The sequence below is a fragment of the Mastomys coucha genome, unplaced genomic scaffold, assembly GCF_008632895.1.
Source record: "Mastomys coucha isolate ucsf_1 unplaced genomic scaffold, UCSF_Mcou_1 pScaffold6, whole genome shotgun sequence".
Taxonomy (NCBI): Eukaryota; Metazoa; Chordata; class Mammalia; order Rodentia; family Muridae; genus Mastomys; species Mastomys coucha.
The window spans coordinates 86,064,338-86,091,789 of NW_022196912.1; the positions used below are offsets into that span (position 1 = coordinate 86,064,338).

A 27,452-nucleotide genomic window follows, 5' to 3' on the forward strand; every position below is an offset into this window, starting at 1 on the left:
TAGTAAGACCATCTCTCAAAAAAAAAAAAAAAAGCCAAGACCAAATATGTATAGCTTTCACCTCTAACTGTAAACCAACTCTTTTGCTTTAATAAACTCTCCTTTAGTTGTTGCAGGCTTCTCATGTGTAGAGTTCTGAAAAGGAAAGGTTTTGATGAGTTTTGGGTGTTCTCATTGCCTGTGGAGGAACAGCACTCCGAAACTCCTGTTCTGTTCTGTGAGCCTCTGAAGCCTAGCCTCTTGTATGCAGGGGCCTTTCCTGCTTCTCCTGATATGCCTGACTATCTCTCATGGAGTTTTCAGCCTTTGAGACCTGCTGCTAAATAAGTTAACCCTTTCTTGACCTTTCTGAACTCTGGCTGGTTCAACTGTTCTGGCTCAAACTCCTCTCTACGCTGACTGATTCAGTCTGACTCTCTGCTCTGCTTGGCCTCACATTAACTCTGGCAATTTGTTTTAATCTTCTGGCTGCTACTTATTTTCTGGCTCATTCTGCCTACTGTCTGGGTGTTCACCTGTGTCTAGCTTATCCTCAGTCTGCAACCTTCCTCTGTAAAACTGACTCCTCTCTCTGTTTCTCTCTGCACTGCCCCTTAAGTAGTTTCCCTTTTTCTCTCTTCTTGTGAGAGTTGGACATATCCCATTCTGTCAAATCTTTCTGTGATTGGTCACTTTGTCTGTCACTCAATTAGACATGACTTTCAAACATTGGTACTTCCTTCTACAAATTATCTTGTTTGGGATCAAAGATGTGTACTAAGGTTGTGTCTGTATTCTAGCCAGAGGGTTAAAGGTATATACTAAGTAAGGCTGAGCCACACCAAAACTAGAAATAGGTTATTCCAGTAAACAACAGAATCTCAAGTTCAAAGTGTGATCAAATATCCTGCAACAATTTGGGAAAATTTTCTTGTTTTTCATAGCACTGAAACTCAACATTCACAAAGATTTCCTTCCTCTGAAGAGCGAGGAACCGCTCAAGCACCTGTGCAGAAGTATAATGATGTTCACAATCTTGGCCAGAAGAAACAAACAAGTGACATGTTCCAGGTAAAGTGGGCATGGTGTCAAAAGCCATAATTATGAGGTAAAAACTGTGAAATCAGGCATGTTGGTGCCCATTTGCAATCCTAGCACTGTGGAGGTGGAGGTAGAATTACAAGTTTAAGGTCATCCTGACATACACACTGTGTCTGAGACCAGCTTGTGCTACATCACACGGTGTCAGCATTGGACAGATAATGTATGCTACAGTATGTATGTACACACACCTGATAAAATGTAATGATGCAAACAAACAGAAGAAATGAAAAAGCCACTAAAACAATCGGAAGGAAGAATGAAAATAAAGCACTAAAAAACACAACAGTCAGATCTGTTTGTTCTCTTTACAGAACAGCTCAGAGGCTTGCACTGGGTGATGTGTGCTAGCAAATGGCCAGACCTGTGCCACTGACCATTTCTGATCCCACCCTCCTTAATATATAGCTCTTGATGACCTAGGAATTGCTTTTAAACCAAATTGGCCTTAAAGGTTAGGGTCAAGGTCAGGGTTAGGACAGCTGTCTTAATTCAGGGTTAGGGTTAGGGTCCCGGGCCCACCTCTGTCATGCAGGGATCATAGCAGGTGCCACCACACATCTGCCTTTGCCTTTCTGACTAATAAAGGCTTTTGAGGAAGAGTGAAAGGGTGTTGTGTGTGGCCCTTGTTTATCTAGTTCGCAGCATCTAGAGCAGCTTGCTCTTTATTTTGTTTTGCTTTCTTCACAAGTAGAGCTTTTATTGATGATCAGATGACCTAGCGCTGCTCTGGATTTCCTGTCTCTATTACATATAATATTTGTAGCAATTTGACTGGAAAACAAACCAAACAGAAGAATGCCAGTATTCAGTAACTTTTTGTTTGGACAAGCTGAACCTTAGATTATATTGATTCTAGTGTATGGTTGCAACAATGTACTAGCTCTTCTTTGTATTAAATACTGATCTCTTTTGTGTACTTGTATGTGTGTGGGTGCACAAGTGTGCGCGCAAACGAACACATATATATGCAACATGTACTCAAGGAAGCCAAAAGGGTGTTAGATGCCCTGGAACCAGAGTCCAGATGGAGGCAAGGCACCTGATAAAAGTGCTGGGGAATGAACTCCAGTCCTCTGAAGAGCAGTGTCTGCTCTGAGCTGCTGCCATTTTCCCAGTACTTTTTCTTTAGACTAAAACAGTCAATGTAAGTCTAACATAGTAAATTTCTGCCTTCAATTTCTCTTAAGGTAAAGCAATCTCCAGTTACCTTGAGGCTTTTAGATCATCCTGCTACGCTCCAGACAACCAATACGAGGTCTGTCTTGAAAGATGCTGCGAAGATTCTGAGAGGAGTACAAAACAATAAAAAAGTACTAGAAGAAAACCTGGAAGCTATCATTCGTGCAAAGGATGGAGCTGCTGTGTACTCGTTTATCAGTGCTTTAGCTACCAATAGGTGAGGCAGGTGTAGGCATCATATCCTATTAATGAAGCTGCTAGATTTGCTTACTTTCTTTTTTAAAAATTCATTTATGTGTAAGAGTGTTTTCCCTACATGTTTGTGTGTGTACCATGTGTGTACCTAGTACCCACAGAGTTCAGAGATGATCCCCAGGAACTGGAGTCAGGGATGGTTGTGAGTGCTAGGAACCGAGTGCTCTCACCTGCTGAGCGCGCTCTCCACCCTGCGGGCCCCGCCCTCCAATCTCTTTTCTCAGCACTCACTATGCATACTTATTGTGTTTTCATGTGTGACCTCTGAGGATGTGGGACCTGGCGTGGATAGGCATGAGGTCCTGTGTTTTACTGACTGCAGTTTTCCATCTCATTTTTTCTTCCTCCTGACACTTCTCCAGTTCTTCACAGACACTTTCCTTATAACATTTAATGAATACCATCATTTTTTGTTTTCTCAGGAAGGGCATTGTGTTACACGTAGCTTTAAAACTAGACTAGACTCACTGGATCCTGGTCCTACTTGCAGTATATTAAGGCTAATTTAACAACATTTCTTTTTTCTCTTTTGTAGAGAGATGTCAGAGAAAATTAGGATCAGAAAGAAAGTAGATGAATGGATTAAAATCATTTCGGCAGAAATCCAGGTATGTTATGGAAAAAAATGGAAATTAAGTCAGTTCTCAGAATATAGCATAAATTCCAGTTTATTGATGTGTCTTTTCTTTTTAATGTGTCTGTTTTATTTAGTAAACTCTAAACAGACAATGAAATTCTGCCTGCGAGGTGTTTCAAACAGCAGATTGAGAAGCATTGACTCACTTAGGCAAGCACACCAAAGTCCTCACTCATGGGACAGTCAGTTCCAGGGGTGGGCAATCTTTCTTACACCCATGATGAGTGTAGCATGTCTCCAGACATCAAATCTTAACTTTTGTGTATTTGAAGGCATAGAACTAGGCAAGGTAACCATTAATTTTTGTCTTAGAACACAAGGCAGTTGCTTTCCTCCAGTGCGCTTGCATTTTACTCATGACGATAGCTAGGCAAGTGTTGGCTCAGCTTCCACAGCAGTGAGCACAAAAAGTGCTTTTAGCATTGTTCCTTAGAATCACACGCACGCATGTAGGCACGAACACACACACATACACACACACACAGAATGCATTTGTAAGGAATTTATACTAGTCACTATAACTTACTGAATAAAAAGATGAAGTGACCTGTCACTGTATGCCAATGAGCAGAATATGTCTTTATCACTGTTAATTCCATATAAATATGCTTAAATAAGTATTCAAATAATTTAAGTTTATATATAGTCATCTCAGTTTCATTATGAATTATGTACTTATTCAAGTTTGTTCTTCTAAAGTTACTAACTTCTTGTAATTTGGGCACCTGAAGGTATAAAACCACAGTGATGATCTCCTCCCTCACCTCTGCCTCCTCTGGATGTTCATAACTTGCTAGGATTTTAGTTTTAGGATTGCTTTGTTTACATCTGTTTTATGAGGCAGGATCTCTCTAAAACCCATGCTGGCCTCCAGCTGGAGCTTTTTCTGTCTCCTGTATTCAGGAGTTGCAGGCTTGTACTGCTGTGCCTCGAGTCCTTTAGTTTTGTTCATCTTTCCAGAAAGTATTTTTTCATGGATAAGCTAATATTCTTTATTTTTAAAGCATTTTGAAGTACTAAACAATATAGTAAATAAATTCTAATATTTGTTAGTGTTGAAAGTATTATGATTTGTTTTGGCTTAAGTAATTTTAATTTTCTTTGCCTTAGGATGAACTTATGAGGAAAGATTATGAACAAAAGAGATTTGATCCAAAGAATCAAAGGAACAAGAAAGCTCCAACTATGAGTAGAGATATTAAAGCCAATAACCAAGACAAAACGATGAACAGATCTGTAATTCCAAGAAGCCATTATCAGAAGCAAACGCAGGAGCAGTTTACAAGTCCACCTGTGAGGAGCATGCCTGCCTCAGGCCTACAGAAAGAGAGGAATGTAAGGAGTGCACCTGCCTCAGGCCCACAGCAGGAGAGACAGGGAAGAAGAGAGCCTATCCCGCCTTGTGTTTAGATGCCACAGTATACCCAGTCACTTCCTAAAAGATAGAAATAATGACATAAATATGAGAATTTTAAACTATCAAGAGCTATACAAACCTAGACCAGATTTGTACTATTGACTATAAGATTTTGGACCTGTAGTGTAGAAACCTACATAAAATCTGTACTTGTTTCCTTCAAAGGCCTCTTAGTGTGGTTTTTGTTTTTTTGTTTTTGGCTTTTGGTTTTTCAGGAGACAGGTTCTCATACTTGCCCAGGCTAGCCTCAAACTCTAGAACTCAAGCAGTTTTCCCACCTTATCCTTTAAGGAAGCTGGGAAGATAGGACAGGCATACAGTACCATGCCTAACTTTAGGGTTCAGACTTAGAATTACAGTATGTACTAGGTATGTCTAGAGTAACAGTTCTCAACCTCTGGGTTGAGACAATTCATAACAGCAAAGTTACAGTTATGAAGTGGCAACAAAATCAATTATGTTTAGGCATCACCCTGAGGTGAGGAGCTGTCTTAAAGCGTCACAGTATTAGGAAGGTTGAGAGCCACTGCCTAGAGATTACTCAGCTGTCTTATTACTCAGATCCATTTTCCTGGGAAGCATATTCCATCTTCTTGTGTATGTTCTGCTTTAGACCTAAAAAATTACATTCAATGCCTAATGAGTTCAAGACATGGTACTAGATACTTGGAAGGATTTTCTTTACCATTCTAACCCAGCACTGATGTGTTTTAATGCTAAGCTTGGATTATCGAGCAGAGAGGTATTTAATTTAATGCTTGGCTCTAGTGCTTGATAAATGCTTCATTTCTGTGCCATCTTGGGATTTATTTATTTATCTATGCGCTTTATGTTTATGTTTTCTGCATGTATGTCTGCATATCAGAAGAGGGCATCGGATCCCACAGGACTACAGTTATAGATGGTTGTGAGCCTCCATGTGGTTGCTGGAAATTGAACTTAATACCTCTGGAAGAACAGTCAGTATTCTTAATCACTGGTCCATGTCTCCAATCCATTTCTGTGACATTTTGATTGAAAGTAGAACTGGGAGTATATCAAGTCATTTAACGACTGTTTATTGTATTTAAACAAAATAATTATGTAAAATGTGTTTAAACATTACGTAAGGAACTGAGACTATTCATAGTAATATAAAAACTCATATTTCCTAGGTGGAAGATTTTACTATTTTTATAGTAATTGTAACATGTTTTGCATTGGTAGGGCCTCTTGAAGTCAACCACAACTTTGCAAGATGAGGACTATATGTTACAGATATATGGGAAGCCGGTTTACCAGGGCCATCGCAGCACTCTTAAGAAAGGGCCGTATCTCAGATTCAGTTCTCCGTCTCCTAAGGCCAAGCCACAGAGGCCAAGGGTAATCGAGTGGGTAAAAGGTAAGGAAGCTCAGTGTCCGTCACTGCATTGTTTACAGGGAAGCTTAATGCGTAACATTGCTTTATATTTGTATTATATTTGTATTATATTTTTAAAGGCATGCAGATTATGATGTTTACACTAATATTTTTCTTAAATACTGGAGATTTATTGTTCAAATTATATTTGGAGTTTTGAGAGCCTTTCCAAAACAACAGCTTAAGACTTTAAAACACTGTCAGATCCTCAGTAAGTCTTTTAAAGTAGCAGTCGGTGAGAGGCAGCGGGCCCGTCATCCTAACGATTGGTACCTGCGGTTTCTCCCCTCTGTAGGAGAAAAGAAGTTCATCTTCTCTAGAGACACAGATAATACAAACTTGAATTTTTTTTTCTTTTTCAAACATGAAGTTTTGTTCTCTTTACTTGTTAATTTAGTTTTTGTTGTTGTTTGTTTTTTTGAAACCAGACTTGTTTTTGTAGTCCTGGCTGTCTTAAAACTCAATATGTAGACCACTGTGGCCTTCAACTCACAGGTTTGCCTGTCTCTGGCTGCCGAGTGCTGAACTTAAAGGTGTGTGCCCCAAGATCTGGCTGGGTTTCTGTTTTGTTTTCTCTCCTTCTTTATTTTTGCACTACATTTTTTTTTTTTAAAATTTAGTTTACAGAAGATGTTTTGTCTTTTTTAAAAAGATTTATTTTTATTTTTATTTTCATTTTCATTTATGTATGTGGGTGCCCATGGAAGCCAGCAAAGGACATCTGATCCCTTGGAGCTGGAACTACAGGTGGTTGGGTTGTGAGTGCTGGAAATCAAACTCAGGTCTTCTGGAAGAGCAGCAGTCACTCTCAGCCACTGAGTCATTTCTCCAACCCTCAATTTTGTTTTTCTAAAGAAAGGACTGCAGTGTACCCCTGACTGGCCTCAAACTTATAGTAGTCTTCCTGCCTCTGCCTCCTGGTGCTAGGCCATTATGCCTGACAAACTTTTCAGATTTTGATAATTTAAAGTATAACGTTCATATGGATCTTCATAAAACATAAAAAAAAACCCTAACTTCCATAAATTCTAAATAAGGGTAAAATTAGATTAGTTGTGCATAATTTCATAGGATAAGGGCTGATTATTCAGAATATAGAACAATCAAAACTGTAATGAGAAGATTGGGGTCGGGGGAAGTCCTATTCTAAAAAATGGCCGTTAACTTTCTTGTATTGTGAAGGAAAGTTGGTGAGTTTAAAGAGATGTTCTTCAACCTTTTTCTTACATCAGAGTAGCTCTGTACAACTGTATCAGGGACAGACAAGCTGTGGTCTACAGGTGAGCTGCTGGGAGTTTTTCCTTTATTCTTCCTCCTCTCCTCTTCTTCCTCTTCCTCCTCCTTCTGTTCTTTTTTTTTCTTGGAACAAGGTTTCTTTGTGTATTCCTGGCTGCCCTGGAACTTGCTCCATAGACCAGGCTAGCCTCAAACTCAGAGATCTTCCTGCCTCTACTTCCAGAGTGCTGGGATTAAAGGCGTGCACCACCACCACCTTAGCTGCTGTTTTATGAGTAAATTTTTATTGACCATTGCCAGGTTCATTTGCTATTCATGGCTGCTTTCATGATCATTACTAGTGTCACCAGAGTTGAATAGTTGCAACTGAGATTACATGGCCAGTTAGACCAAAGTAATTCCTGTCTGGCCTTTTAGTAAGTTTGCCAACCTCTGGTCTACGTATTATTTCTACTTGAGACCCTATATTAAATTGGATGAAATCTTACTGGGATAAACAATTGTATTTCTAGGTGACTAGCTAATAGATAGTTGTTGAATTTTAAATATCTGCCAATGATGATTATTATAGGCACTAAAGTCAAGTCAGCAAGAACACAAACTGACTTTCATGCTGCACCACTTATGAAAATGGAGTCTAAAATACAGCATCCCATCACCACAGTACCTCATGCTGATCAGCAGTATATGTTCAGCCCAAGCAGAGAAATGCCTACTGTTTCAGGTACCCTGGAAGGTCATCTAATTCCTATGGCAATCCTTTTAGGTAAGACACAATGAATATGTGGCTGTAGGGAAGGGGGAGGGGGCCCATTGCTTGTGATCAGTAGCAGAAGTTGTAACAGTCACCTACTTTCTTATGTCTGGAGAGAGCCACAGAATGTAGGTTATGCAGGGTAACAGTGATCTCTTAAACAGTGAGTTCTTGCCATAATCTCATTTACAGGGAATATTCTCTTGGTATATTTCTAAAGATGACATGATTGACATGCCATTGACATAGATAATAGTTGAAGAAGTCAAGTTTGTTTTAATATTGTCATGCATGAGGAGAGACACTTTAAAGCACTGTTATGTACTTTTGAACCAGGTTGTGATCAGTAAAAGCTAGGTGATCATATACTCGGGGAATAGTAGGTTATCTCCTTACATGAGATCTCTAAGAATCATATTAAAAATTGGACAGATCTGCTGGTATGATACCACATATCTATATTTCTTTACTCAGGAACACACGGCATAAGGACCACATGACTAGGTGCTAGAGACAGACCCTCAGGTCTCTGTAAGAACACAGGAACTCTAACCACTGAGCCACCCTTCAACCTAAATACATTAAAAACATTATATTTTTATTTGAGTGTTTGTGTGTGTGCCTGTGCGAGTGTATGTGCACCACGTGTGTTCAGGTGTCCGTGAAGGCCATAGGGCATTCAGTTCCCTGGAACTGGAGTTTTACAGGTAGGTGGTTGTGAGCCACCTGATGTGGGTTCTAGGAACTGAACTCTGGTTCTCTAGAAGAGCAGCAAGTGCTCTGAAGTTCTGAACCATCTCTCTAGCCACATATATGGAAATATAAGTTAAAGTACTTGGAGCTATACATATATATACATGTATGGGTGTGTGTGTGTGTGTGTGTGTGTGTGTGTGTGTGTGTGTGTATGTGTATGCCCAAAGTAGTTTTAGTTTGTATTTCAATAATGGTTAGAGATATTGAGCACTTTGAAAAACATTTAGTGATCATCTGTTTTTCTTTCTTTCTTTTTTTTTTTTAACTTCATTCAGTTATTTTCCTATTTGTTGACTAGCAGTCTTATTTCCTGGGTATTTGATTTCTATAGTTCTTTGGTTTTTTTGTTTTTTTTGGTTTTTCGAGACACGGTTTCTCTGTATAGCCCTGGCTGTCCTGGAACTTACTCTGTAGACCAGGCTGGCTTCGAACTCAGAAATCCGCCTGCCTCTGCGTCCCAAGTGCTGGGATTACATTTTTATAATATTAGTTCTTCCAATCCAAGAGCACAGGATGTCTTTCTCTCGTCAGCATCTTCTATAATTCCTTTTTTTTTTTTTTTAAATATCTTGAAGTTTTTTTGTTGTAGAAATCTTTTCACTTCTTTGATTAAATATATTCAACACAATGTTTTGGAGTTATTTTGAGTGAAATATTTTTCCTGATTTCTTTCTCTGAGAGTATATTATTAGTATAAATGAAGACTACTATCTCTGTCTGCCTGCCCGCCCGCCCGCCTGCCTGCCTGCCTGCCTGTCTGTCTGTCTGTCTGTCTGTCTGTCTGTCTGTGAGACAGGTCTTATACTAGACTCTGCTGACCCAGCATTCACCATGTAGCCTAGGCATCTGAGTGCTGGAAGTTAAGCTCATGTGCTGTGTGCACAGCCTCAGGGGACTTGAACCTGACTGCGTCAGCAAGAGAATGAAGACAAGATGGACACAGGTGCCATACAGAAAAGCTGGGATCCAGTGGACTGGGCTCTCCGGTGCAGAGTCCTCTACACCTAGGAGGTCCCTGTTTACTATTACAGTTGAACTGAGAGGCTGGTGTTGTTGAATAGATCTCAATAAGGACGCAGCATTAGTACATACAGATAAACAAGGAGACAGGCTTAGTTAATCTGGATTGGTTCAGTCTCAGGAGGGGAGGAAACACCCAGGGGACATGGAAGGAGAGAGCTATGGTGGAGATTTTCTCTACACACTATCTACATTTCCCCTTGGAGGAGGAGAGCAGCCTTTGACATTTCCTGAGCCTAGGCAGGGGAAGGCTTTGCCATTTTTCCCATGGAGCTGAGGCTTTGAGGTTCTTGAAATGACTGTGTCGCTCTGGGCCACTACGTCCAGATCCTTAGCCTTTACTTTGAAATGTAAAAAACAAGCAGGACAGGGCTGGCAAGATGGCTCAGTGGTTAAGAGCACTGACTGCTCTTCTGAAGGTCCTGAGTTCACATCCCAGCAACCACATGGTGGCTCACAACTACCTGTAATGAGATCTGATGCTCCCTGGTGTGTCTGAAGACAGCAACAATGTACTTGTCTATAATAATAAATAAATCTTTAAAAAAACAAACAAGCAGGACTCCTTTGAAATGAGACCTACAGTATAGAGCATGTTCTAATAGGCAGGTACTAACCTTTATTTTAAGCACTAGGATAGTATGTATGAAATGGAAATTACGTACAAATAATGAAGAGGCTGACATGGTGGGCACATGTGGACCATGGTGGTTGGTGAGGAGAGAGGAAATTGCAGGATGCTGCTTTCCTTTTGTGAGCAAGACCAGTCACAAAGATCCAGGCATTAAATTTGATTTTCCTTTTGTCTTGGAAACAGCTGACTCATTCTGTGCCCTACATTTCATAGGACAAACCCAGAGCAATAGTGACTCCATGCCACCTGCTGGAGTCGTAGGAAACAAGTCACGCCCTGTAACTGTCACTACTTCTATTCCTCCGGCACCTCGAAAAGGAAATGCTGGAGTCAAGAAACCCAACGTAGCCATTGTAGAGATGAAATCGGAGAAGAAGGATCCTCCCCAGCTCTCTGTCCAGGTATGCCCGGGTGCACGAGCAAACCCTTTACAGCCCAAGTGACCGACTTATCCCAGTTCATTGCATAACTTTATGAAGACCTTGCTTTCACCGAGGTGCCTTTATTAGTACAAAACTGTGGTCTTAATGTGATGCCACTAGGCTTGCTCTGTAGTGTTTAAAGTACCCTCCTAAGTCAGTGACCCATATCACAGGGCTGGGGCAGTCGTCTAAAAGAATGTACATGGGGATGGAGAGATGGCTCAAAGATTAAGAGCACTGGATGTTCTTCTAGAGGTCCTGAGTTCAATTCCCAGCAATCACATGGTGGCTCACAACCATCTGTAATGGGATCTGATGCCCTTTTCTGGCATGCAGATGTATGAACAGAGAGTATTCATATACCTAAAATAGATATATTGATAGATAGATAGATAGATAGATAGATAGATAGATAGATAGATAGATAGATAGATGATACATACCTGTAGTCTAAGCACCCAGGAGGTCACCATAGGAAGTTTGCCACAGGTTCAAGGCAAGCCTGGTCCATCTAGCAAGTTTCTAGCTAGCTTACTAGCTAGCTAGGGCTGCACAGGAAGTCACTGCCTCAATAATAAACAAGTGAATAAATACACAAACCAAAACATACAATAAAAGAAACAATAGAGTTAGTGGAGGGTGTGACTAATATAATCATTACTTCAAACTTTACCCAATCATAGGACTTGAATGAATGTAGAACTTATTTTTATACGCAAAAACTATTCAAGTTAACTGTTCTTCCCAACTTAATGTGCAATTTTAGTGAAAGGCTATTTTTTAAAAAATAACATGAGATCTTGGTCTTTTTAAACTTGAACTTTAGGATAATTTTGATATCTGGAAGAAAAGAGTTTAGAAAAAGTTTAGAAGAGAGTTTCGTTATGAGCTGGGCATGTGGTTTGAGGCAACATTTGAGAGGTAGAGGTTGGAAGGTCAGGAGTTTGAGGTCAGGTTGAGGGCTAAGCCGCGTAGGCTCTGAGATACCCCTGCTGGTTACTAGAGCAGTGCAGTGGGACTTCAGAATCAGCTTCACCATTTAGAAAGAGTGAACAACATGGTAGAGGTTTGTTATAAGTGAAATAATGTGTGTTGTATTTGTCTTAATGACATAAGAAAAGATTAGTTTTAGGCTTCAAGTTCTTACTGTGTAGCAAATGTTCTCCAAATTGGCCAGTTGAAATTAGAAAAAACAAACCATAAAAATTTGGAGATAATTTAATTCATTGAATTTTTTATTAAAACTGAAGCAAATTCTGGACTTTGGCAAAGATACTTTAAATACAATAGGAAAGAGAGATTTGTATCTTAAATCTAAAGGTTATATATATATATAAGAACCTTACAAAGGATACAGTGAGAACAAATGAAAGCAAGAGCCTGGGAAAGGATTTGCTTTAAATATAAAGACTTCTGTAAGTCATAAGAAAATGTAGTTCTAAATCTAGATTTTGTCTAGGTACGTGAATGAGATTCTACAAGAGGGGTAAGTACATTTAAGAATAAGGAAATTAAATGTAAGTTTTGCTTGTAGCTAAGATAATAAAAATTTACAAAAGGATAATATATTCCCATGTAATTATTGCTGTTGCAAAACTGCTTATTTTAGTTGATGTCTAGTTAAAACTTAGAGTTATGAGTTTTTTTTGGTGATGTAAACAGAAACGGATAGGATTTTGCCAGTAATTACAAAGAACATTGAATATCTATGCACTGCGGGCCCAGAAGTTCATCAAAATCTATCTAAACATAATGTAGTTTGGGAAGAAAGCAAACAGTGCATATATGAAGATGTTGCGTTGTTATTTGGATCTATGTGTAACAGTGGGAAAAACTGGCAATAAGGAATATGGTTGAATAAGGAATGTAAAATCCTTTAATATTATGTAAAGAGACAGGATAAGGCCAGGCATGTCACACTCCCTTTAATCCCAGCACTTGGGAGACAGAAACAGGCAGATCTTTGTGAGTTTGAGGCAAGCCTGGACTACAGAATGAGTTTCGGGGCAGCCAGGGCCACACAGAGAAACCCTGTCTCAGAAGATCAAAATATAAAATAAAAAAATAAAATGAAGAAGAAGAAGCAGGTAGTATGAACTAATAACAGTGAAAACTCAGGGCTGAGAACACTTACCTTGTTTAGATGGTAAACAGAGAAAGAGTATAGGTCATGGAAGTGAAGTTATCTTAAGGTAGGATTTTGTGTTTTTCTTTAAATACTTAGTATAATATGCGTTCATAATTCAAAGTATCTGTTAGCTACAATAAAAGTTTTAAGGGCATATTTTGTTGTCTGTTTTTGATAGTTACTTAAGTCATAGTGGTAAACACAAAGCCCAATGTTCTGTTCCATTGTAGATATTACCTAGTGTGGATATTGATAGCGTTTCCTACAGCAGTACTGACGCGGCCTCCCCTTTGCCAAGTCCCAAAGAAGCCTGCCTTCCTCCCCTGCACACCTGGATCCAGGTAGGTTTCCAAGGCCTCTCATATCATTAACTGTTACTCCATGCAGAACTCTTAGCATAATATATTATGGTAGAGGTGGTAGCTCCTACTTTGAAGCCTAGTTCTTGGGATGCAAAAGGCAGTCAGATCTCTATGAGTTTGAGGCCAGCCTGTTCTACAGAGTGAGTTCCAGGCATAGCTACATAAGTCATAACATGTAACAATAATTTCAGCATATGCCAAAATCGAAATGAGTGTTATATTATTTACAAATTTCTAAAGAAGTTGCTTTGAGATCTTTAAAATATGATAATTTTTGGTATAACATGTTAATTGTGAGACTTTCACAGGTGAAGAATTTCTATGTCTTTGGTAATATTTGATTTACATGAAAATTGTAAATTGGAATGTGAATTTTTTTACACATTTATTGTGTATGTCTATATATGTGTGTATGTGCATGTACACCTACACGTATGTGCATGCCACAGTACACATGTGGAAGTCAGAGAACAAGTAATGGGGAGTCTGTTTTTTCCTTCTACCACATATGGGTTTTGGGGATCAAACTCAGGTTTTCCAGCTTGGCTGCAAGTGCCTTTACCTGTCCAGAATTTGAATTTTAGTACTGACAAGTAGTTTATAATACTGACAAGTAGTATATATTTTATCACATTGTTAACATGGAAAAATACACATTTTCTTGTATTACTTTGCTTCTGAATAATGATAGTAATGACTTTTATTATAGTAAAATAACACTAACGTATTTTTGGTGTCTAATATATTAAATTGATCATGGAGTTTATAGTTTTTAAGAGTAAAAAACAGTTGCTGGGCACCGTGTGAGAATAAGGCCGATGTCTGTGAGTCTGAGGCCAGCGACATAAGGGCTCCGTGATGAGACCTCAGCTTAGAATGAAACAAGCAAACTAGAAGCTAAAGTCACGAATCAGTCGGGCACAGTTTGCACACCTTTGATCCCAGCATGTAGGAGGTAGAGATAGGAAGATTTCTGTGAGTTTGAGGCCAGCCTGGTCTGCTTCGCCAGCTCCAGGGCAGCCAGGCCAACACAATGAGACTTCGTTTAACGGGCAGAGGGGGTGACAGAGCTCAAAAGTCTTTCATGATTATGAAATTATGTATTAGGATTTATCCTAAATGGAATTTATACCCACTCTAACTAACTTTTTTTGTAAGTAATTTTGTTTTTCTTAGAAGTTTATTGGAACATGTATAATAACAAATAATACATTTTGGATTATATATAATTCTGTTCTCAGCAAGAAACTGCTCTCACTTTTAGTGATGAGTTTATATAGTAAGGCCTATATATGGAAAGCTTGAAGATAATTTTATTTTTATTAAGATTTTTTTAAAGACTTATTCATTTCTTAAATTTATGTGTGGGAGCCTGTGTGAGGCGTTTAATGCATGCATGTGCCCGTCAAGCGCATGCAGGTGCCCGTAGAGGCCAGAGGGCACTGGATTCCCTTAAATTGGAGTTATAGGCAGTTGTGTCTGCTTGGTGTGGGTGCTGTGAACCAGACCGTCTCTGCAAGAGCAACAAGTGCTTGTAACCTGAGACACATCACTCTAATAATCCATTGCTTTTTAACTTAGAGTACATTTTTATTTGGTGTGTAATGCATGTGCATGGGCGCGTGCAGACGACAACTTTCAGGAGTTCTTTCCTAACGTTATGTGGTTCTCAGAATCACACTTGGATTGTCTGGCTTGTTGACAAGTATAAGCCAGGTAAAGACCTACTGAGCCATCTTGTTGGCCCTGTTTTTCTTTACTTTTAAAATGATTTGAATCTGTTTCTATCTTTTGTGAGTCTGTGAATGTGTACACTTACATAGCTACACATGGAACTGTTTCTCTTGGGGTGTAAAACTAGCCTGTTGATAGTTCTTCAAATTTTTCACCTGCAGTCCCCACTTAGGGCACACAGGGTAAGAGTTCTTGCAGCTAAGCCATAGGACCTGTGTAATCCCCAAGACCCACGTGATATCAGGAGAAAACTGACCTGTAATTATCCTTTGACCCTTCACATGAAGGCTTTGATGCCATTGTGGATATACACAAAATAAAATAAAGAAATAAAAAAAGTCTTCACACTTGTATTTGTTAGTGTAGTTTAAATGTCAGACTGATATTTGTGTTTGTCTTTCGAGACAGGGTCTTACACTGTAGTCCAGACTATCTTAGAACTCATAGTAGCCCCCGGCAGCTTTAAACTCCCAGTAATCTTTTCATGGCCTCCTGAGTTCTGGAGTTAAGAGGTATGAGACACCTTACCCCAATAATTTAAAAAAATATATTTTTATTGAGAATAAATTTTTGGGTAGGTGGTGGTGGCACAAGTTTGCAATCCCAGCACTTGGGAAGCAGAGGCAAGCATATCTCTGTGAGTTCTAGGTCAGCCTGGTCTACAGAGCAAGTTCCAAGACAGCTCAGGTTACACAGAGAAACCCTGTCTTGAAAAACCAAAACAACAACAACAATAATTTTTTCTATCATTCTTGAAATGATGAGATAATAGATTGAGGACTGACCTGTCCGTCATTTACTAATTAAATCACTCCTAAACTGAATATTGAAATAACAGGGCTATACTAAGATTATAAATAATATATGTGAAAATATGAGAGATTATATGTATTTTAAAGTTGAAGGCAAAAAACTTTCTAAAATATTTCCTTAGTCTCCAGAATTTATGAAGGTGGATGAAGAAGAGGCGCCCCTTCCAGGAACTAACTTTGATGAAGTAATCGATGTTATTCAGGTAACAAAGCTTAGAGACATAGGAAGTCATTTTCTTACAAATATTTTTCCAGGCGGATAAATGTATTTTGACTATTACAACTATGTTACAGGGCTTTGAGAAACATGACTTTACTTTGATTTAAGTAGACTTTAAATTTGAAATATTCTTATTTAAATTTCTTTTAAAGATTATGAAGTTTGTTTGATTGGTTGGTTGGTTTTTCCCTGTAGTGTAATGTTGTCTTCATAAACTCAATGCTAATCTACTGTCTCCCACCTGGACCATGCCTGCTGCCTTCACCTCTGGCTTGCCTTCCTCCATTCTATTACATTTAACTCTTGATTTCCAGAGGCAAAGTTGGGTTTATATTGGGAAAAAGTTATGAATAGTCAAAAGTCCAAGGAAAACCCTGTATGGAAGTCAGTTGTGAAAATGATAGAAATAATAAAGCAGGAAAGAGAGGTAGGAAACGTAAAACATGAAAAATGGAGACACATATGAGATTATTTTAATGTTATGAATAAGACATTTGGCATTAGTGAAAATACATTTTACATTTCTTTGACTTTCAAACTAAGACTAACTTTGTTAATGAAAAATGAGGGGCTGGAGAGATGGCTCAGCAGTGAAGAGTAATTGCTGTTCTTACAGAGGACCTGAGTTCAGTTCCTAGCACCCACAGTGACTCACATTGCCTATAACTCCAGTGCAGAGGCTTCAACTTCCTCTGACCTCTGATGGCTCCTGCCATTAATAAAAATTAATATAAAAATAAAAATATAATTATATATAAAAATAAATAAAAATAATATAAAAATAAATATAAATAACAATTAATATATTTTTTAAATTATTGGGGTAAGGTGTCTCATACCTTGAACACATACACTCAGACACACACACACACATACACACACACACACACACACACACACACACATAAAATAAGCACATATTTTAAATGAAGATTAATTCTTAGACTATGCAGAGGTAGGCACTGTATTTATACTCGAGATGTGTTTCCCCATGTGAATGCCATATAGTGTTTTGAGGCTGGGAACCTTATTTGTCTTTATAGTCCTAGCATGCTGCTGCTGTCTAATAGAATTGGCTTTTCACATGGCGGCTCACAACCACCCGTAATGAGATCTGACGCCCTCTTCTGGTGCGTCTGAAGACAGCTACAGTGAATTATGTCGTAGCGAGCAGGGTCAGAGTTCAGTTCCCAGCAGTCACACACATGATGGCTCACGGCCATCTGTACAGCTACGGTGTACTCATACACATAAAATAAATAAATAAAATAAAATAAATCTTTAAAGAAAAACGTAGAATTGGCTTTTCAACATGAAAGTGGAAGAAACTGTTGGATTTGAGATTGAGTGACAAGGGTTTCTTCTACTCTGGCTCTTGCACTCTCTGTCTGAGGGCTTTATTCCTCACAGGATATTGATGAGCTATGATTTTTTTCTTTCGAGACAGGGTTTCTCTGTATTGCCTTGGCTGTCCTGGAGCTCGCTCTGTAGACCAGGATGGCCTCGAACTCAGAAATCTACCTGCTTCTGCTTCCCAAGTGCCAGGGTTAAAGGCATGCGCCACCACTGCCCGGCCAGTGAGCTGTGATATTTAAAAAGAGACTGGATATTTTTGAGATGCTTATTTAATTATAGATAAAATTATTTCTGTAATTTGGATCACAATGATCTTTGAAAGAGAAAATGGATGTGGTGGAAATTTAGGTGGCAGAGTTGACCGTGAGTTGATGATTGTTGAAGCTGGGGACTAGGTACATGCAAGTCGTATCATTTATATATAATATGTAGTACCTAAGCAGCATTCTGTTTATTTTTAAACATGTGGAAAAGTTAAAAGAAATCAGAGCAATAACTTTGGGATGTGATCTGATGAAAGTAATGTGTAAGATAAACTACACATGCTGATAGCATAAAGAAATGTTGGGGATCATTGGGTTTTTTGTGATAATCAAGCTTATAAATTTCTGGATATTTAATAAGGTTTAGTGCCAGACTCCCCAAATTTACTAGCTTCATGACTAATACAAAATTAATATTGATTTTTTTTTTAATGTGTTGTGTATGGTGATGTGAAATCAAACTCAGGGTAGATAAGTGTTCTACTATTGAACCATACCCAGAGCCTGAACATTGAGTTTCAAAAGGACAGACTGTATAAATGCATTTTCGGGGGCTGGAGAGATGGCTCAGCGGGTAAGAGCACTGACTGCTTTACCAAAGGTCCTGAGTTCAAATCCCAGCAGCCACATGGTGGCTCACAACCATCTGTAATGAGATCTGACGCCCTCTTCTGGTGCATCTGAAGACTGCTACAGTGTACTTACATGTAACAATAAATAAATAAATCTTTAAAAAAAAATGCATTTTCTCCAGTGTTATGTTTGATTAATAGTGTAGTGTGTATAACATAGTTAATGTCATACCACCTAAGAAGAAAGTTTCTTGTCTGTTTGTGAATGTTTGTTAACTCGTACCGCTGAGTCCTTTGTCTGTGCTTGGCATGTGCTGAACAGATACTTGAATATAATAGTCTGCTTTTATTATGTTACCAGGAAGAAGAAAAACGTGACGAAATTCCTGAATGCTCTGCACCAATGTTGGAGTTTAACAGAAGTGTTAAAGTTGTTCCTACAAAATATAATGGTCCTTCATTTCCTCCCGTAGTTTCTGCTTTCCGTCCCACTACTGATATTTTAGATAAAGTAATTGAGAGAAAAGAGACATTGGAAAATAGTTTAATTCAGTGGTAAGTTTATAATTTTATTGGTGTGAATAAAATCAAAAGAGCAGATAAAAAATGGAAATGGCATAGAAGAATATTCAGTGAGAGTGAAAGATCGTATCCTGGTGTATAAATAAGCCAGAGACACAGTGTAAACTCAGCTTTTTTTTTTGTTTTTTAGATTTATTTATTTATTTTATGTATGTGAGTACAATGTTGCTCTTGTTAGACACACCAGAAGAGGACATCAGATTCCATTATGGATGGTTGTGAGCCACCATATGGTTGCTGGGAATTGAACTCAGGACCCCTGCAAGAGCAGTCAGTGCTCTTAATTGCTGAGCCATCTCTCTAGCATCCCATAAACTTAGCTTTTAAGATGTTAAAATAAATTTGCGTTGAACAAATGTTTGAAATACATGCCAGGTTATTAACTCCTTATCTCTGAATCTAGGATTATGAGTGAACCTGACCAATTTAAAAAAAAAAAACAAACCTAATTTTCTGAATTTTCCCACAGTAAACATCTATAATTTATGTGACAATTTTTTTAATACAACTATTAGCTTCTCTAAAGAAGTATACTGAAAGAAGGCCTCTTCTCTCTACACTACTCGCTTTTCCTTTCCTCTTCCTAACAATGCCTTGGAAATACATTTTTCTTTCTTTTTCAAGGAAAATCCCTACCCTGCTTTGCAGTTTGGATGTTTATGTTTTTGTTATTTTATTTTATTTTTTTAAATAATGTTGCATCACTCTAATAAACTCACAGATAGAAGTATGGGATGGCTTTTAAGGATAAGGATGCTGTTTAAGCACTTGCCTTGTCCCAGACTCTGCGCAGTGAACTTGTTGGAGCTTTGATCTGATAGGGATTTTATATGTGTGCTCTGAGCGAGAAGCATACTTTTCAAGTACATGGCTAATTTGAATGGTATGCTTAATTAGTGCAGTTGCAGGGAGCTCTCTGTCAGGCTGAGAAGCTCTAAGTTGAAGTCACAGTATGTCTCCCAAAAGGACAGTTTCATGGGCTCGTCTTAGCCAGAGAGACAAGTTCTTTTCCTTCCAGCTATAGCTTTCGCATGTTCATGCTAGGAGCACAGCTTATTCTTTAAAGTGATATAGCAAACATTTTATCCTTTTAACCAAATTCAGGTGTATTTAACTTTATACTTCTAGGGTAGAACAAGAAATAATGTCAAGAATTATTTCTGGGCTCCTTCCACTCCAGCAACAGGCCAGACTTGATGCCAGTGTTTCAGGAAGTGAGGCAAGTGAACTGTCAGCTCCTGACATTGGTACGTCAGAGGGGACCTGTTGTTGTTGTCCTTGTTAAAAGATAAAGCCTTTATTTAATTACTGGGGTTTCTGTGACACCGAGGTCAAATGGGTCCTGGCTGTCTCCTTTTCTGCTTCTCTGCAGATGAGATTAGTATTCCTTCCCTCTTCTTACAGATTGCAGCTTTGGGGTTCCAGAGCCATTCTCTAGGATCCTATTGTTCCTCCACAGAAACATGTCTGTGCCTGTGTATAAATTATATAAATATATTATGTAATACACATACGTATGTGTTCTTGTGGAGGAACAATAGAATACTGTGTGTATGCATGCCCAGGTCAGAGACAACTTCTGTCTTTTCCACAGTGGGTTCTAGGAGCTACTCAGGTCATAGCTGGGTGCCTTTACCCACTAAACCATCTTCCTGGCACTTCCTTTTATTTTTCTATTTGCTGCAAGTACCTAGCAAAGGGGACTTTATAGAGGAAAGATTTATTTTGTCTGATGCTTTGAGAGCATAGAAGTTCATTGTCGTGGGAAAGATATGCCAATGAGAGTATGCTATAACTATATCTTCACTCAGAAAGCATGGGAGTATAATATAGATGGCCACACTACATCCTTAGGAAGGTAGGAGACATAAATGCCTCACACTTAACTCTGAAGTCCAGAGCCCTAGTTTGTGGGAGTAGTCCATTAAGCTGAGTAGACTTATCATCAGCACACATTTATAATAAGCATCAATCTATTACAGTTGTCTGACACGTCTTTCTCACTCACTAGACTATACATTATTCAGGAGTCAAGATGCTGCTGCTTTTGCCCAGCCCTTGACTAATACCTGATGAGGTTTAAGTTCTCGCTGAATGGCTAAATGAGCCATTCCTCTAATTCTCCCTCTTGTTCCCTGCAACTCCTTGTGAATTTTCTTTTCCCCCTCCTTTTCCTACTTTCCTTCCTCTACCCCCCACCCTGTTTCTCTTCTTTATTTTTCCTTCCCTACCTCCTTGTCACTCTGCTCTATGCCCTTTCTTCTTTTAGAAAACAAACAGGCAGACAAACCAGAATTTCAAAAATGGTAAGAAAAAGCACAAGAAACACACACCGAAACCCATAAGAACACAAAGTCAAAAATAAAGCTAAGCTGGGTAGTGGTGGCTCACGCCTTTAATCCCAGCACTTGGGAGGCAGAGGCAGACGGATTTCTGAGTTCGAGGCCAGCCTGGTCTACAGAGTGAGTTCCAGGACAGCAGGGCTATACAGAGAAACCCTGTCTCAAAAAACCAAAATACATACATACATACATACATACATACATACATATATAAAGCAAGCAAGCAATAAGATACAAAAAGGTCTATAGAATTACCCTTGCATTCATTTTGTTTTGGCCATCTTTTACTGGGGATGGGTCCTACCCTTAAGTCTGGTCACTCTATCCAGTGAGACTCCTCTAGAGAAAACTGACTTTTCTTTTGCAAGCTTGGGGATAACTTCTTGGCAAGAGATGGGATGCCAGGGGTCATCCTGGGTGAATTGGGTTGAAGTGGAACACAGCTTCTCTCTTATTATTTATAATTCTCTGTTGCTTGACTAAGCAGTGGTAAAGTTAACTCTTACTTACATTATCAACTTAGGGTATAATTCTCTGGCAGTTAACAGATGCTGTGTAGCAGCAGGGAGTTCAGGAGAGGAGTATTGCTAAGGCTCCTCTCTCTTTGCCTGCTGCTGGCCAGACGAAAGGGAAGCTTGGAACAACTTAGTGAGCCAGGAAAAGAAAGACATGCTCACAGATAGAAAAACATTTACACAAGCAAATATGCATAGATACACACGTTCATACACACATTCACCTTTTTGTTGGGCCCAACCATCTTTCACCTCAACTTACATACTTACATATACATACCTCATCTTACATATATTTGGTGGATGGAACAAAAGCCCCCATAAGCAGTTTTCATTGAGCAAGTGCCAACGCAGAAAAACCTCACTCATTCTGGATGAAAAATAAGCTTCAGCCTTTATTGATTAGAGAAAGAAAAAAAACTACCTTTTTATTGAGTATAAAAAAGGCCTGTCCTTGTCAGTAAGAAGAAACTGGCTGTTTAGAAGAAACCTGCCTCATGGCAGGAAGGAGCCTACCCTGCTCTCTGCTTGCTCTGCTGTGCACTGCTCGGCTCTGCCTCTGTTCCGCTCTGCTCTTTTTGTTGTCGTTCCTGGTTCTTGTACTTTTTCAGGACATGTGATCACATGGTATTTTTTTTTTTAATTACATATTTTCTTTGTTTACATTTCAAATGATATCTCCTCTCCTGGTTACCCCTCCGAAAAAATATCAAAAACAAAAACAAAAACTAACCCTGTTCCCTCCCCCATCCCCCTCCTCACCAACCCACCCTCTCCCCCTTCCTGGCCCTGGCATTCCCCTACACTGGGGCATAGAACCTTCACAGGGCAAAGGGCCTCTCCTCCCACTGATGACTGACTTGGCCATCCTCTACTATACACATACTGCTGGAGCCATGAGTCCCACCATGTGTACTCTTTGGTTGGTGGTTTAGTCCCTGGGAGCTCGGAGGGTACTAGTTAGTTCATATTGTTGTTTGTCCTAAGGGGCTGCAAACCCTTCAGCTCCTTGGGTCCTTTTTCTAGTTTCTTCATTGGGGACCCTGTGCTCAGTCCAATGGATGGCTGTGAGCCTCCACTTCTGTATTAGTTGGATACTGTCAGAGTCTCTTAGGAGACAGCTATATCAGGCTCCTGTCAGCCAGTACTTGGCTGGCATCCACAATAGTGTCTGGGTTTGGTGCTTGTATATGGGAAGGATTGCCAGGTGGAGCAGTCTCTGGATTGTCCTTCTTTCAGTCTCTGCTCCATAGTTTGTCTCTGCAACTCCTTAGATGGGTATTTTGTACCCCCTTCTAAGAAGGAACAAAGCATCCACACTTTGGTTTTACTTCTTTTTGAATTTCTTGTGGTTTGTGGATTATATTTTGGCTATTCTGAGCTTCTGGGCTAATATTCACTTATCAGAGAGTGCATGCCATGTGTGTTCTTTTGTGATTGAGTTACTTCACTCAGGATGATATTCTCCACATCCATTCATTTCCCTAAGAATTTCATAAATTCATTGTTTTTAATAGCTGAGTAGTACTCCATTGTGTAGATGTACCACAATTTCTGTATCCACTCCTCTGTTGAGGGACATCTGGGTTGTTTCCAGTTTCTGGCTATTATAAATGAGGCTGCTATGAACATAGTGGAGAATGTGTCCTTATTACATGTTGGAGCATCTTCTGGGTATAGAACACATGGTATTCTAAGCATCTTTTTTCAAAGTTCACAACAAGTTCAAATAAATTCAAATTGTAAATTGAATAAAAAGAAATGACAGAGATGTTTACGAGTGTTTCCAGTAAAACTAGTTATCTTATTTAGCATTCATTATCTGTCACTAGCTCCACAGGTTTAGTAAGAGTTTAAAACAATAATTCTTATGTCTAAATTACCACAGTTTTGTCAAGAGGCAAATATCTGTCTTGTGTCTCATTAGTTGGAGTTTTGTATAGATAAATCCAGTCAATATTTTATCTTCTGTCCTTGCACGTACTATAAATTGTTCATTCTCAGTTTGTGACCTTTAGTTATCAGATAATGGTTTTACATTCGGCCTAAAAAGAATTTTTCCCTGATCATAATTCCGTTTCAAGCCTGCTTTCTATCTTAGTGCAATTAGCTCATGACACATGAAGGTTTATAGGACCCTAATTGCAGCTTTCATATTACAGAAGGCTCAGGAATTCTATAGAATAATTATAAAATCCTCAATTTATTTCTCTAGCATTGTTACAAAAGAGTATATTTGGTTGATCTGCAGAAAACCGTCCCAATAGAGTGAGTGGGCTGATGGCCAAGAATTGCTATATTAATTTAATAATGACAGGAAAGGCATATCAACAATAAGAATCAATCCTGAGATGAGATTTCCAAAACCCTTGCAACTCAGAATCATCCATCGCAGCCATGCAAAACAATGTGTCATCTCCAGAACATCCCTTGTACCCTTTAGCCTCTCCTAGATGGCTCCTGACATGGGGAGCTTGTGCCGGCTTCCCTTTCTCATTTGGGATTCAGTCTGGCTTGAATCTGTATAGCCCCTATGCTTGTTGCCACAGTCTCTGAGTTCATGTGTGTCAGTCCTGTTGTGTCTGGACACAGTTTTTTGGTGTCTCCATCCTCTCTGGCTCTTCCAATCTTCCCACCTCCTATTCTGCATAAACCCCTGAGCCTTGAGAGGCGAGGATTGATGAAGATGTCCCATTTAGGACTGAGTATTCCAAAGTCTCTCACCCTCTGCGTTTTGTCTGGTCTAGGTCTTTGTGTTAGTGAATGTTGGCTTTAAAGCCTTTCATAGGCATGCTATAATCCATATAGCCACAGAGCTTAGGTATGGAAAAGGGGGCTACACGAGAGGGGAGGATCTCCCAAGGAAAGGGGACTAAAATACCCTGGGTGGGGCTGGGGGTTGGGGGTGGGTGGGTACTGAAGCAGGAAGGTTAAATGGGAATGGGGAGCAGAGAGGGAGTTTAAGGGAGGGCCAGCTAACAGTAAGGACCGGTTGAGGGGTCATATGGAAATGAGTTAATACTTCTGTAGAAGGTTCTTAAAGAATATACATATATGCATATATAATTGTGTGTGTGTATATATGAAATGAAAGACATCAGTCTCTTTACAGTTGTAATTTAGTTGGCTTCAAATTCATCAGTTCTAAGTATACAGTTTGACAGTTTTAAAATACTTATGCATTCAGTCATGTCAGAAAACATTTCTGTCAATATCAAAGTATCCCTATGCTGCTTTGTAGATAGTTCGTAGCCTTCACCTCTGTGCAGTGGCCTCAACAACTGTGTTTGGATCTCTGTCATATTTTTGAAGACTTTCATACATGAGTATCATATAACATGGGTTTTTGTGTGTGTGTGTGTGTGTGTGTGTGTGTGTGTCTGCCTGTCTGCCTGTCTGCCTGCCTGCCTGCCTGCCTGTCTGTCTGTGTATGCTACAGTGTGCTCTGGTTATCAGAGGACAACTTGAAGGAGTTGGTTTGCTCCCTCCATTATGGTCCCAGGGGCTGACTCAGGTGGTCAGGCAGGGCTGGAAGCAGTTTACCTCTTAACCAATTTGCCTATCCTAGTTTAATATTTTGGCAATCATATTTTTGCTTAGGTTAGTATTATATGCTGAATATGTCATAATTTGTTAATCCACTTACCAGTTGGTTGATATTGCCTTTAGTTTGGGTCTGTTATAAAACTGATCAGAATGCTTGCTGACAATTTTTTGTTTGGACACAACTTTTAATTTATCTCTGTCATGTGATAAATAAATGGACATCAAGACTTGCTGAGCATTTTCCAAATGGTGGTACCATGATACCCCAAGCAGTGCTGTGGTCCTTATTTGCCCGTCTCTGAATAAGCTGAGTAGTATAATGGCTAACAAGCTAACTGCGATATATAGGTTTTCTTTCATTTGTGCATGCGCACGTGTGTGCCTGTTTGTGTCTGTGTGTCTGTGTGTGTTCCAGGGACTGAACCCAGGACCCTTGCTCAAGCTAGGCTAGAACCTACCTCTACCATTCAGTGATTCTTTCAATATTCATAGTATATTTTGAGTTATAAAATGAGGATGAAAAATGCTCTTCATTTTTTCTTTTCTTTCTCCTTTTGCATAGGGATTTCAGATTTCTCTAGTATTCTTTTTTCTTTTTTTTTCTTTTCTGTTTTTTTCTTTTCTTTTTTCTTTTTTGGTTTTTTGAGACAGGGTTTCTCTGTGTAGCCCTGGCTGTCCTGGAACTTACTCTGTAGACCAGGCTGGCCTCGAACTCAGAAATCCGCCTGCCTCTGCCCTCTGCCTCCCAAGTGCTGGGATTAAAGGCGTGCGCCACCACTGCCCAGCTTCTCTAGTATTCTTTAAGAGATTATCCTTTCTCCATTGAATTATCTTAATATTTTTACTGAAAACTAATTGGCCATAAATCTGTAGATGTTTCTGTTCTTCCTTTTTTATTTAATTTTTTAAAATGTATGTGTGTATGTTTGTTTGCGTTATTTTATGTGCACCACGTGTCCTTTTTAAAAAAACATTTCTTCTTTCTGTCTTTCCACTCTTGGGATAGCCTATTCTTTTATAGCATGATCTTTTACTTCCCAAATCCTGCTCTAGAAGCTTGAGGAGGCTTAGCATGCAATGTCCCTAGAGAGCTAGAGAGAGAGAAAGCTTACCTCTTGCTTAATGTACCCTTGTGTTTGGGCCGGGAGTGGAAATAGAATTGTTTACAGCTGAGGAAATTTGGTATATATGTAATATTTTTCATTAACTTCTCCAGTGGTGGGGAAGAAGGCATATTAAGTGAATTTTTACTTGTGTGTTTTTCTCCCCCTTGGTTTATAGAAAAGGATGTTCAATTAAGCTGTATCTTTCTTTTTTGTGGCAAGTAGCTTTGCTTCTCTTCTCAGTGTTCACTTCTCCTTCCATGCTCACACACATATCTACCAGCCTTTGAAGACTGTAAGAGAAGTAAGGTGTGGCTGCAACCATGTTTCTTAGCATTATCTGAAGTTCTTGTTTTTTAGTCGCAGGCACAAGCAGTGGAGCACTCCAGCGTATGGTTGATGCCGGAGTTCCTGTGAACTCAGACATGATCAGTCATTTTGTCAATGAAGCTCTGGCTGAGACCATTGCTGTCATGGTAGCTGACAGAGAGGCAGAGAAGCAAAGGCCTGCAGCCACAAGTGTTTCTGGTGATCTTTCAAGAAAGGAAACTAGCCTCTCGGTAGGAATGACTTTCCATTCTCTTGTAACTTAAGAATTGTGGGGAATATCTTAGGCATTATTAAAGAGCAATCTGTGTGTGTGTGTCTGTCTATCTGTCTTTTTGTCTGTCTGTCTGTGTTTGCTTGAGATAATCTCTCCCTATAGTCCAAGCTGTCTCTAGCACAGGGTGGCCTCAAGCTCAATATAATATATGTATATTCAGTATATATGTAAAAATATATGTATATATGTAAAAATGCTACTATTACGTGTAGCGGCCATCACACCTACATAAATAAAGATATATTTTAAACTTAATGTTATAAAATCATAGATTGTGATAGAATTTTATTCCTTGGTAATGTAATTAACACTTTCCCTAGCATTTTCTTATTATTTTTTGAGATTAGGTTTCTTGTAGCCCAAGCTGGCCTTGAAGTCACTATGCACCTGAAGGTGGTCTTGAACTGGATTCAAGTCTGGATGTTTTGTCTGTTTGCTACTTGCATGCAGTACCCACAGAAGCCAGAAGAAGGCATCTGGTCTCTTGAAGCAGACAATCTTTTTTTTTTTTTTTTTTTTTT

General features: G+C 39.2%; 1 protein-coding gene across 6 annotated transcripts in view; it reads left to right on the forward strand.

Annotated features, from left to right (window-relative positions):
- Positions 1–27,452, forward strand: part of Kiaa0586 (KIAA0586 ortholog) — a 102,113-nt gene that overhangs the window by 19,981 nt on the left and 54,680 nt on the right. For 5 of the 6 annotated variants that reach the window (XM_031357591.1, XM_031357590.1, XM_031357587.1 and 2 more), the window contains exons 10-21: positions 924–1,050; positions 2,271–2,479; positions 3,053–3,125; positions 4,265–4,489; positions 5,778–5,952; positions 7,778–7,972; positions 10,584–10,771; positions 13,151–13,261; positions 15,951–16,031; positions 18,601–18,794; positions 19,950–20,068; positions 26,688–26,887. In XM_031357591.1, the coding sequence (XP_031213451.1) occupies positions 924–1,050; positions 2,271–2,479; positions 3,053–3,125; positions 4,265–4,489; positions 5,778–5,952; positions 7,778–7,972; positions 10,584–10,771; positions 13,151–13,261; positions 15,951–16,031; positions 18,601–18,794; positions 19,950–20,068; positions 26,688–26,887 (1,897 nt within the window). The remainder of the gene's footprint in view (positions 1–923; positions 1,051–2,270; positions 2,480–3,052; positions 3,126–4,264; positions 4,490–5,777; positions 5,953–7,777; positions 7,973–10,583; positions 10,772–13,150; positions 13,262–15,950; positions 16,032–18,600; positions 18,795–19,949; positions 20,069–26,687; positions 26,888–27,452) is intronic. The other variant, XM_031357589.1, reaches the window with a different exon arrangement.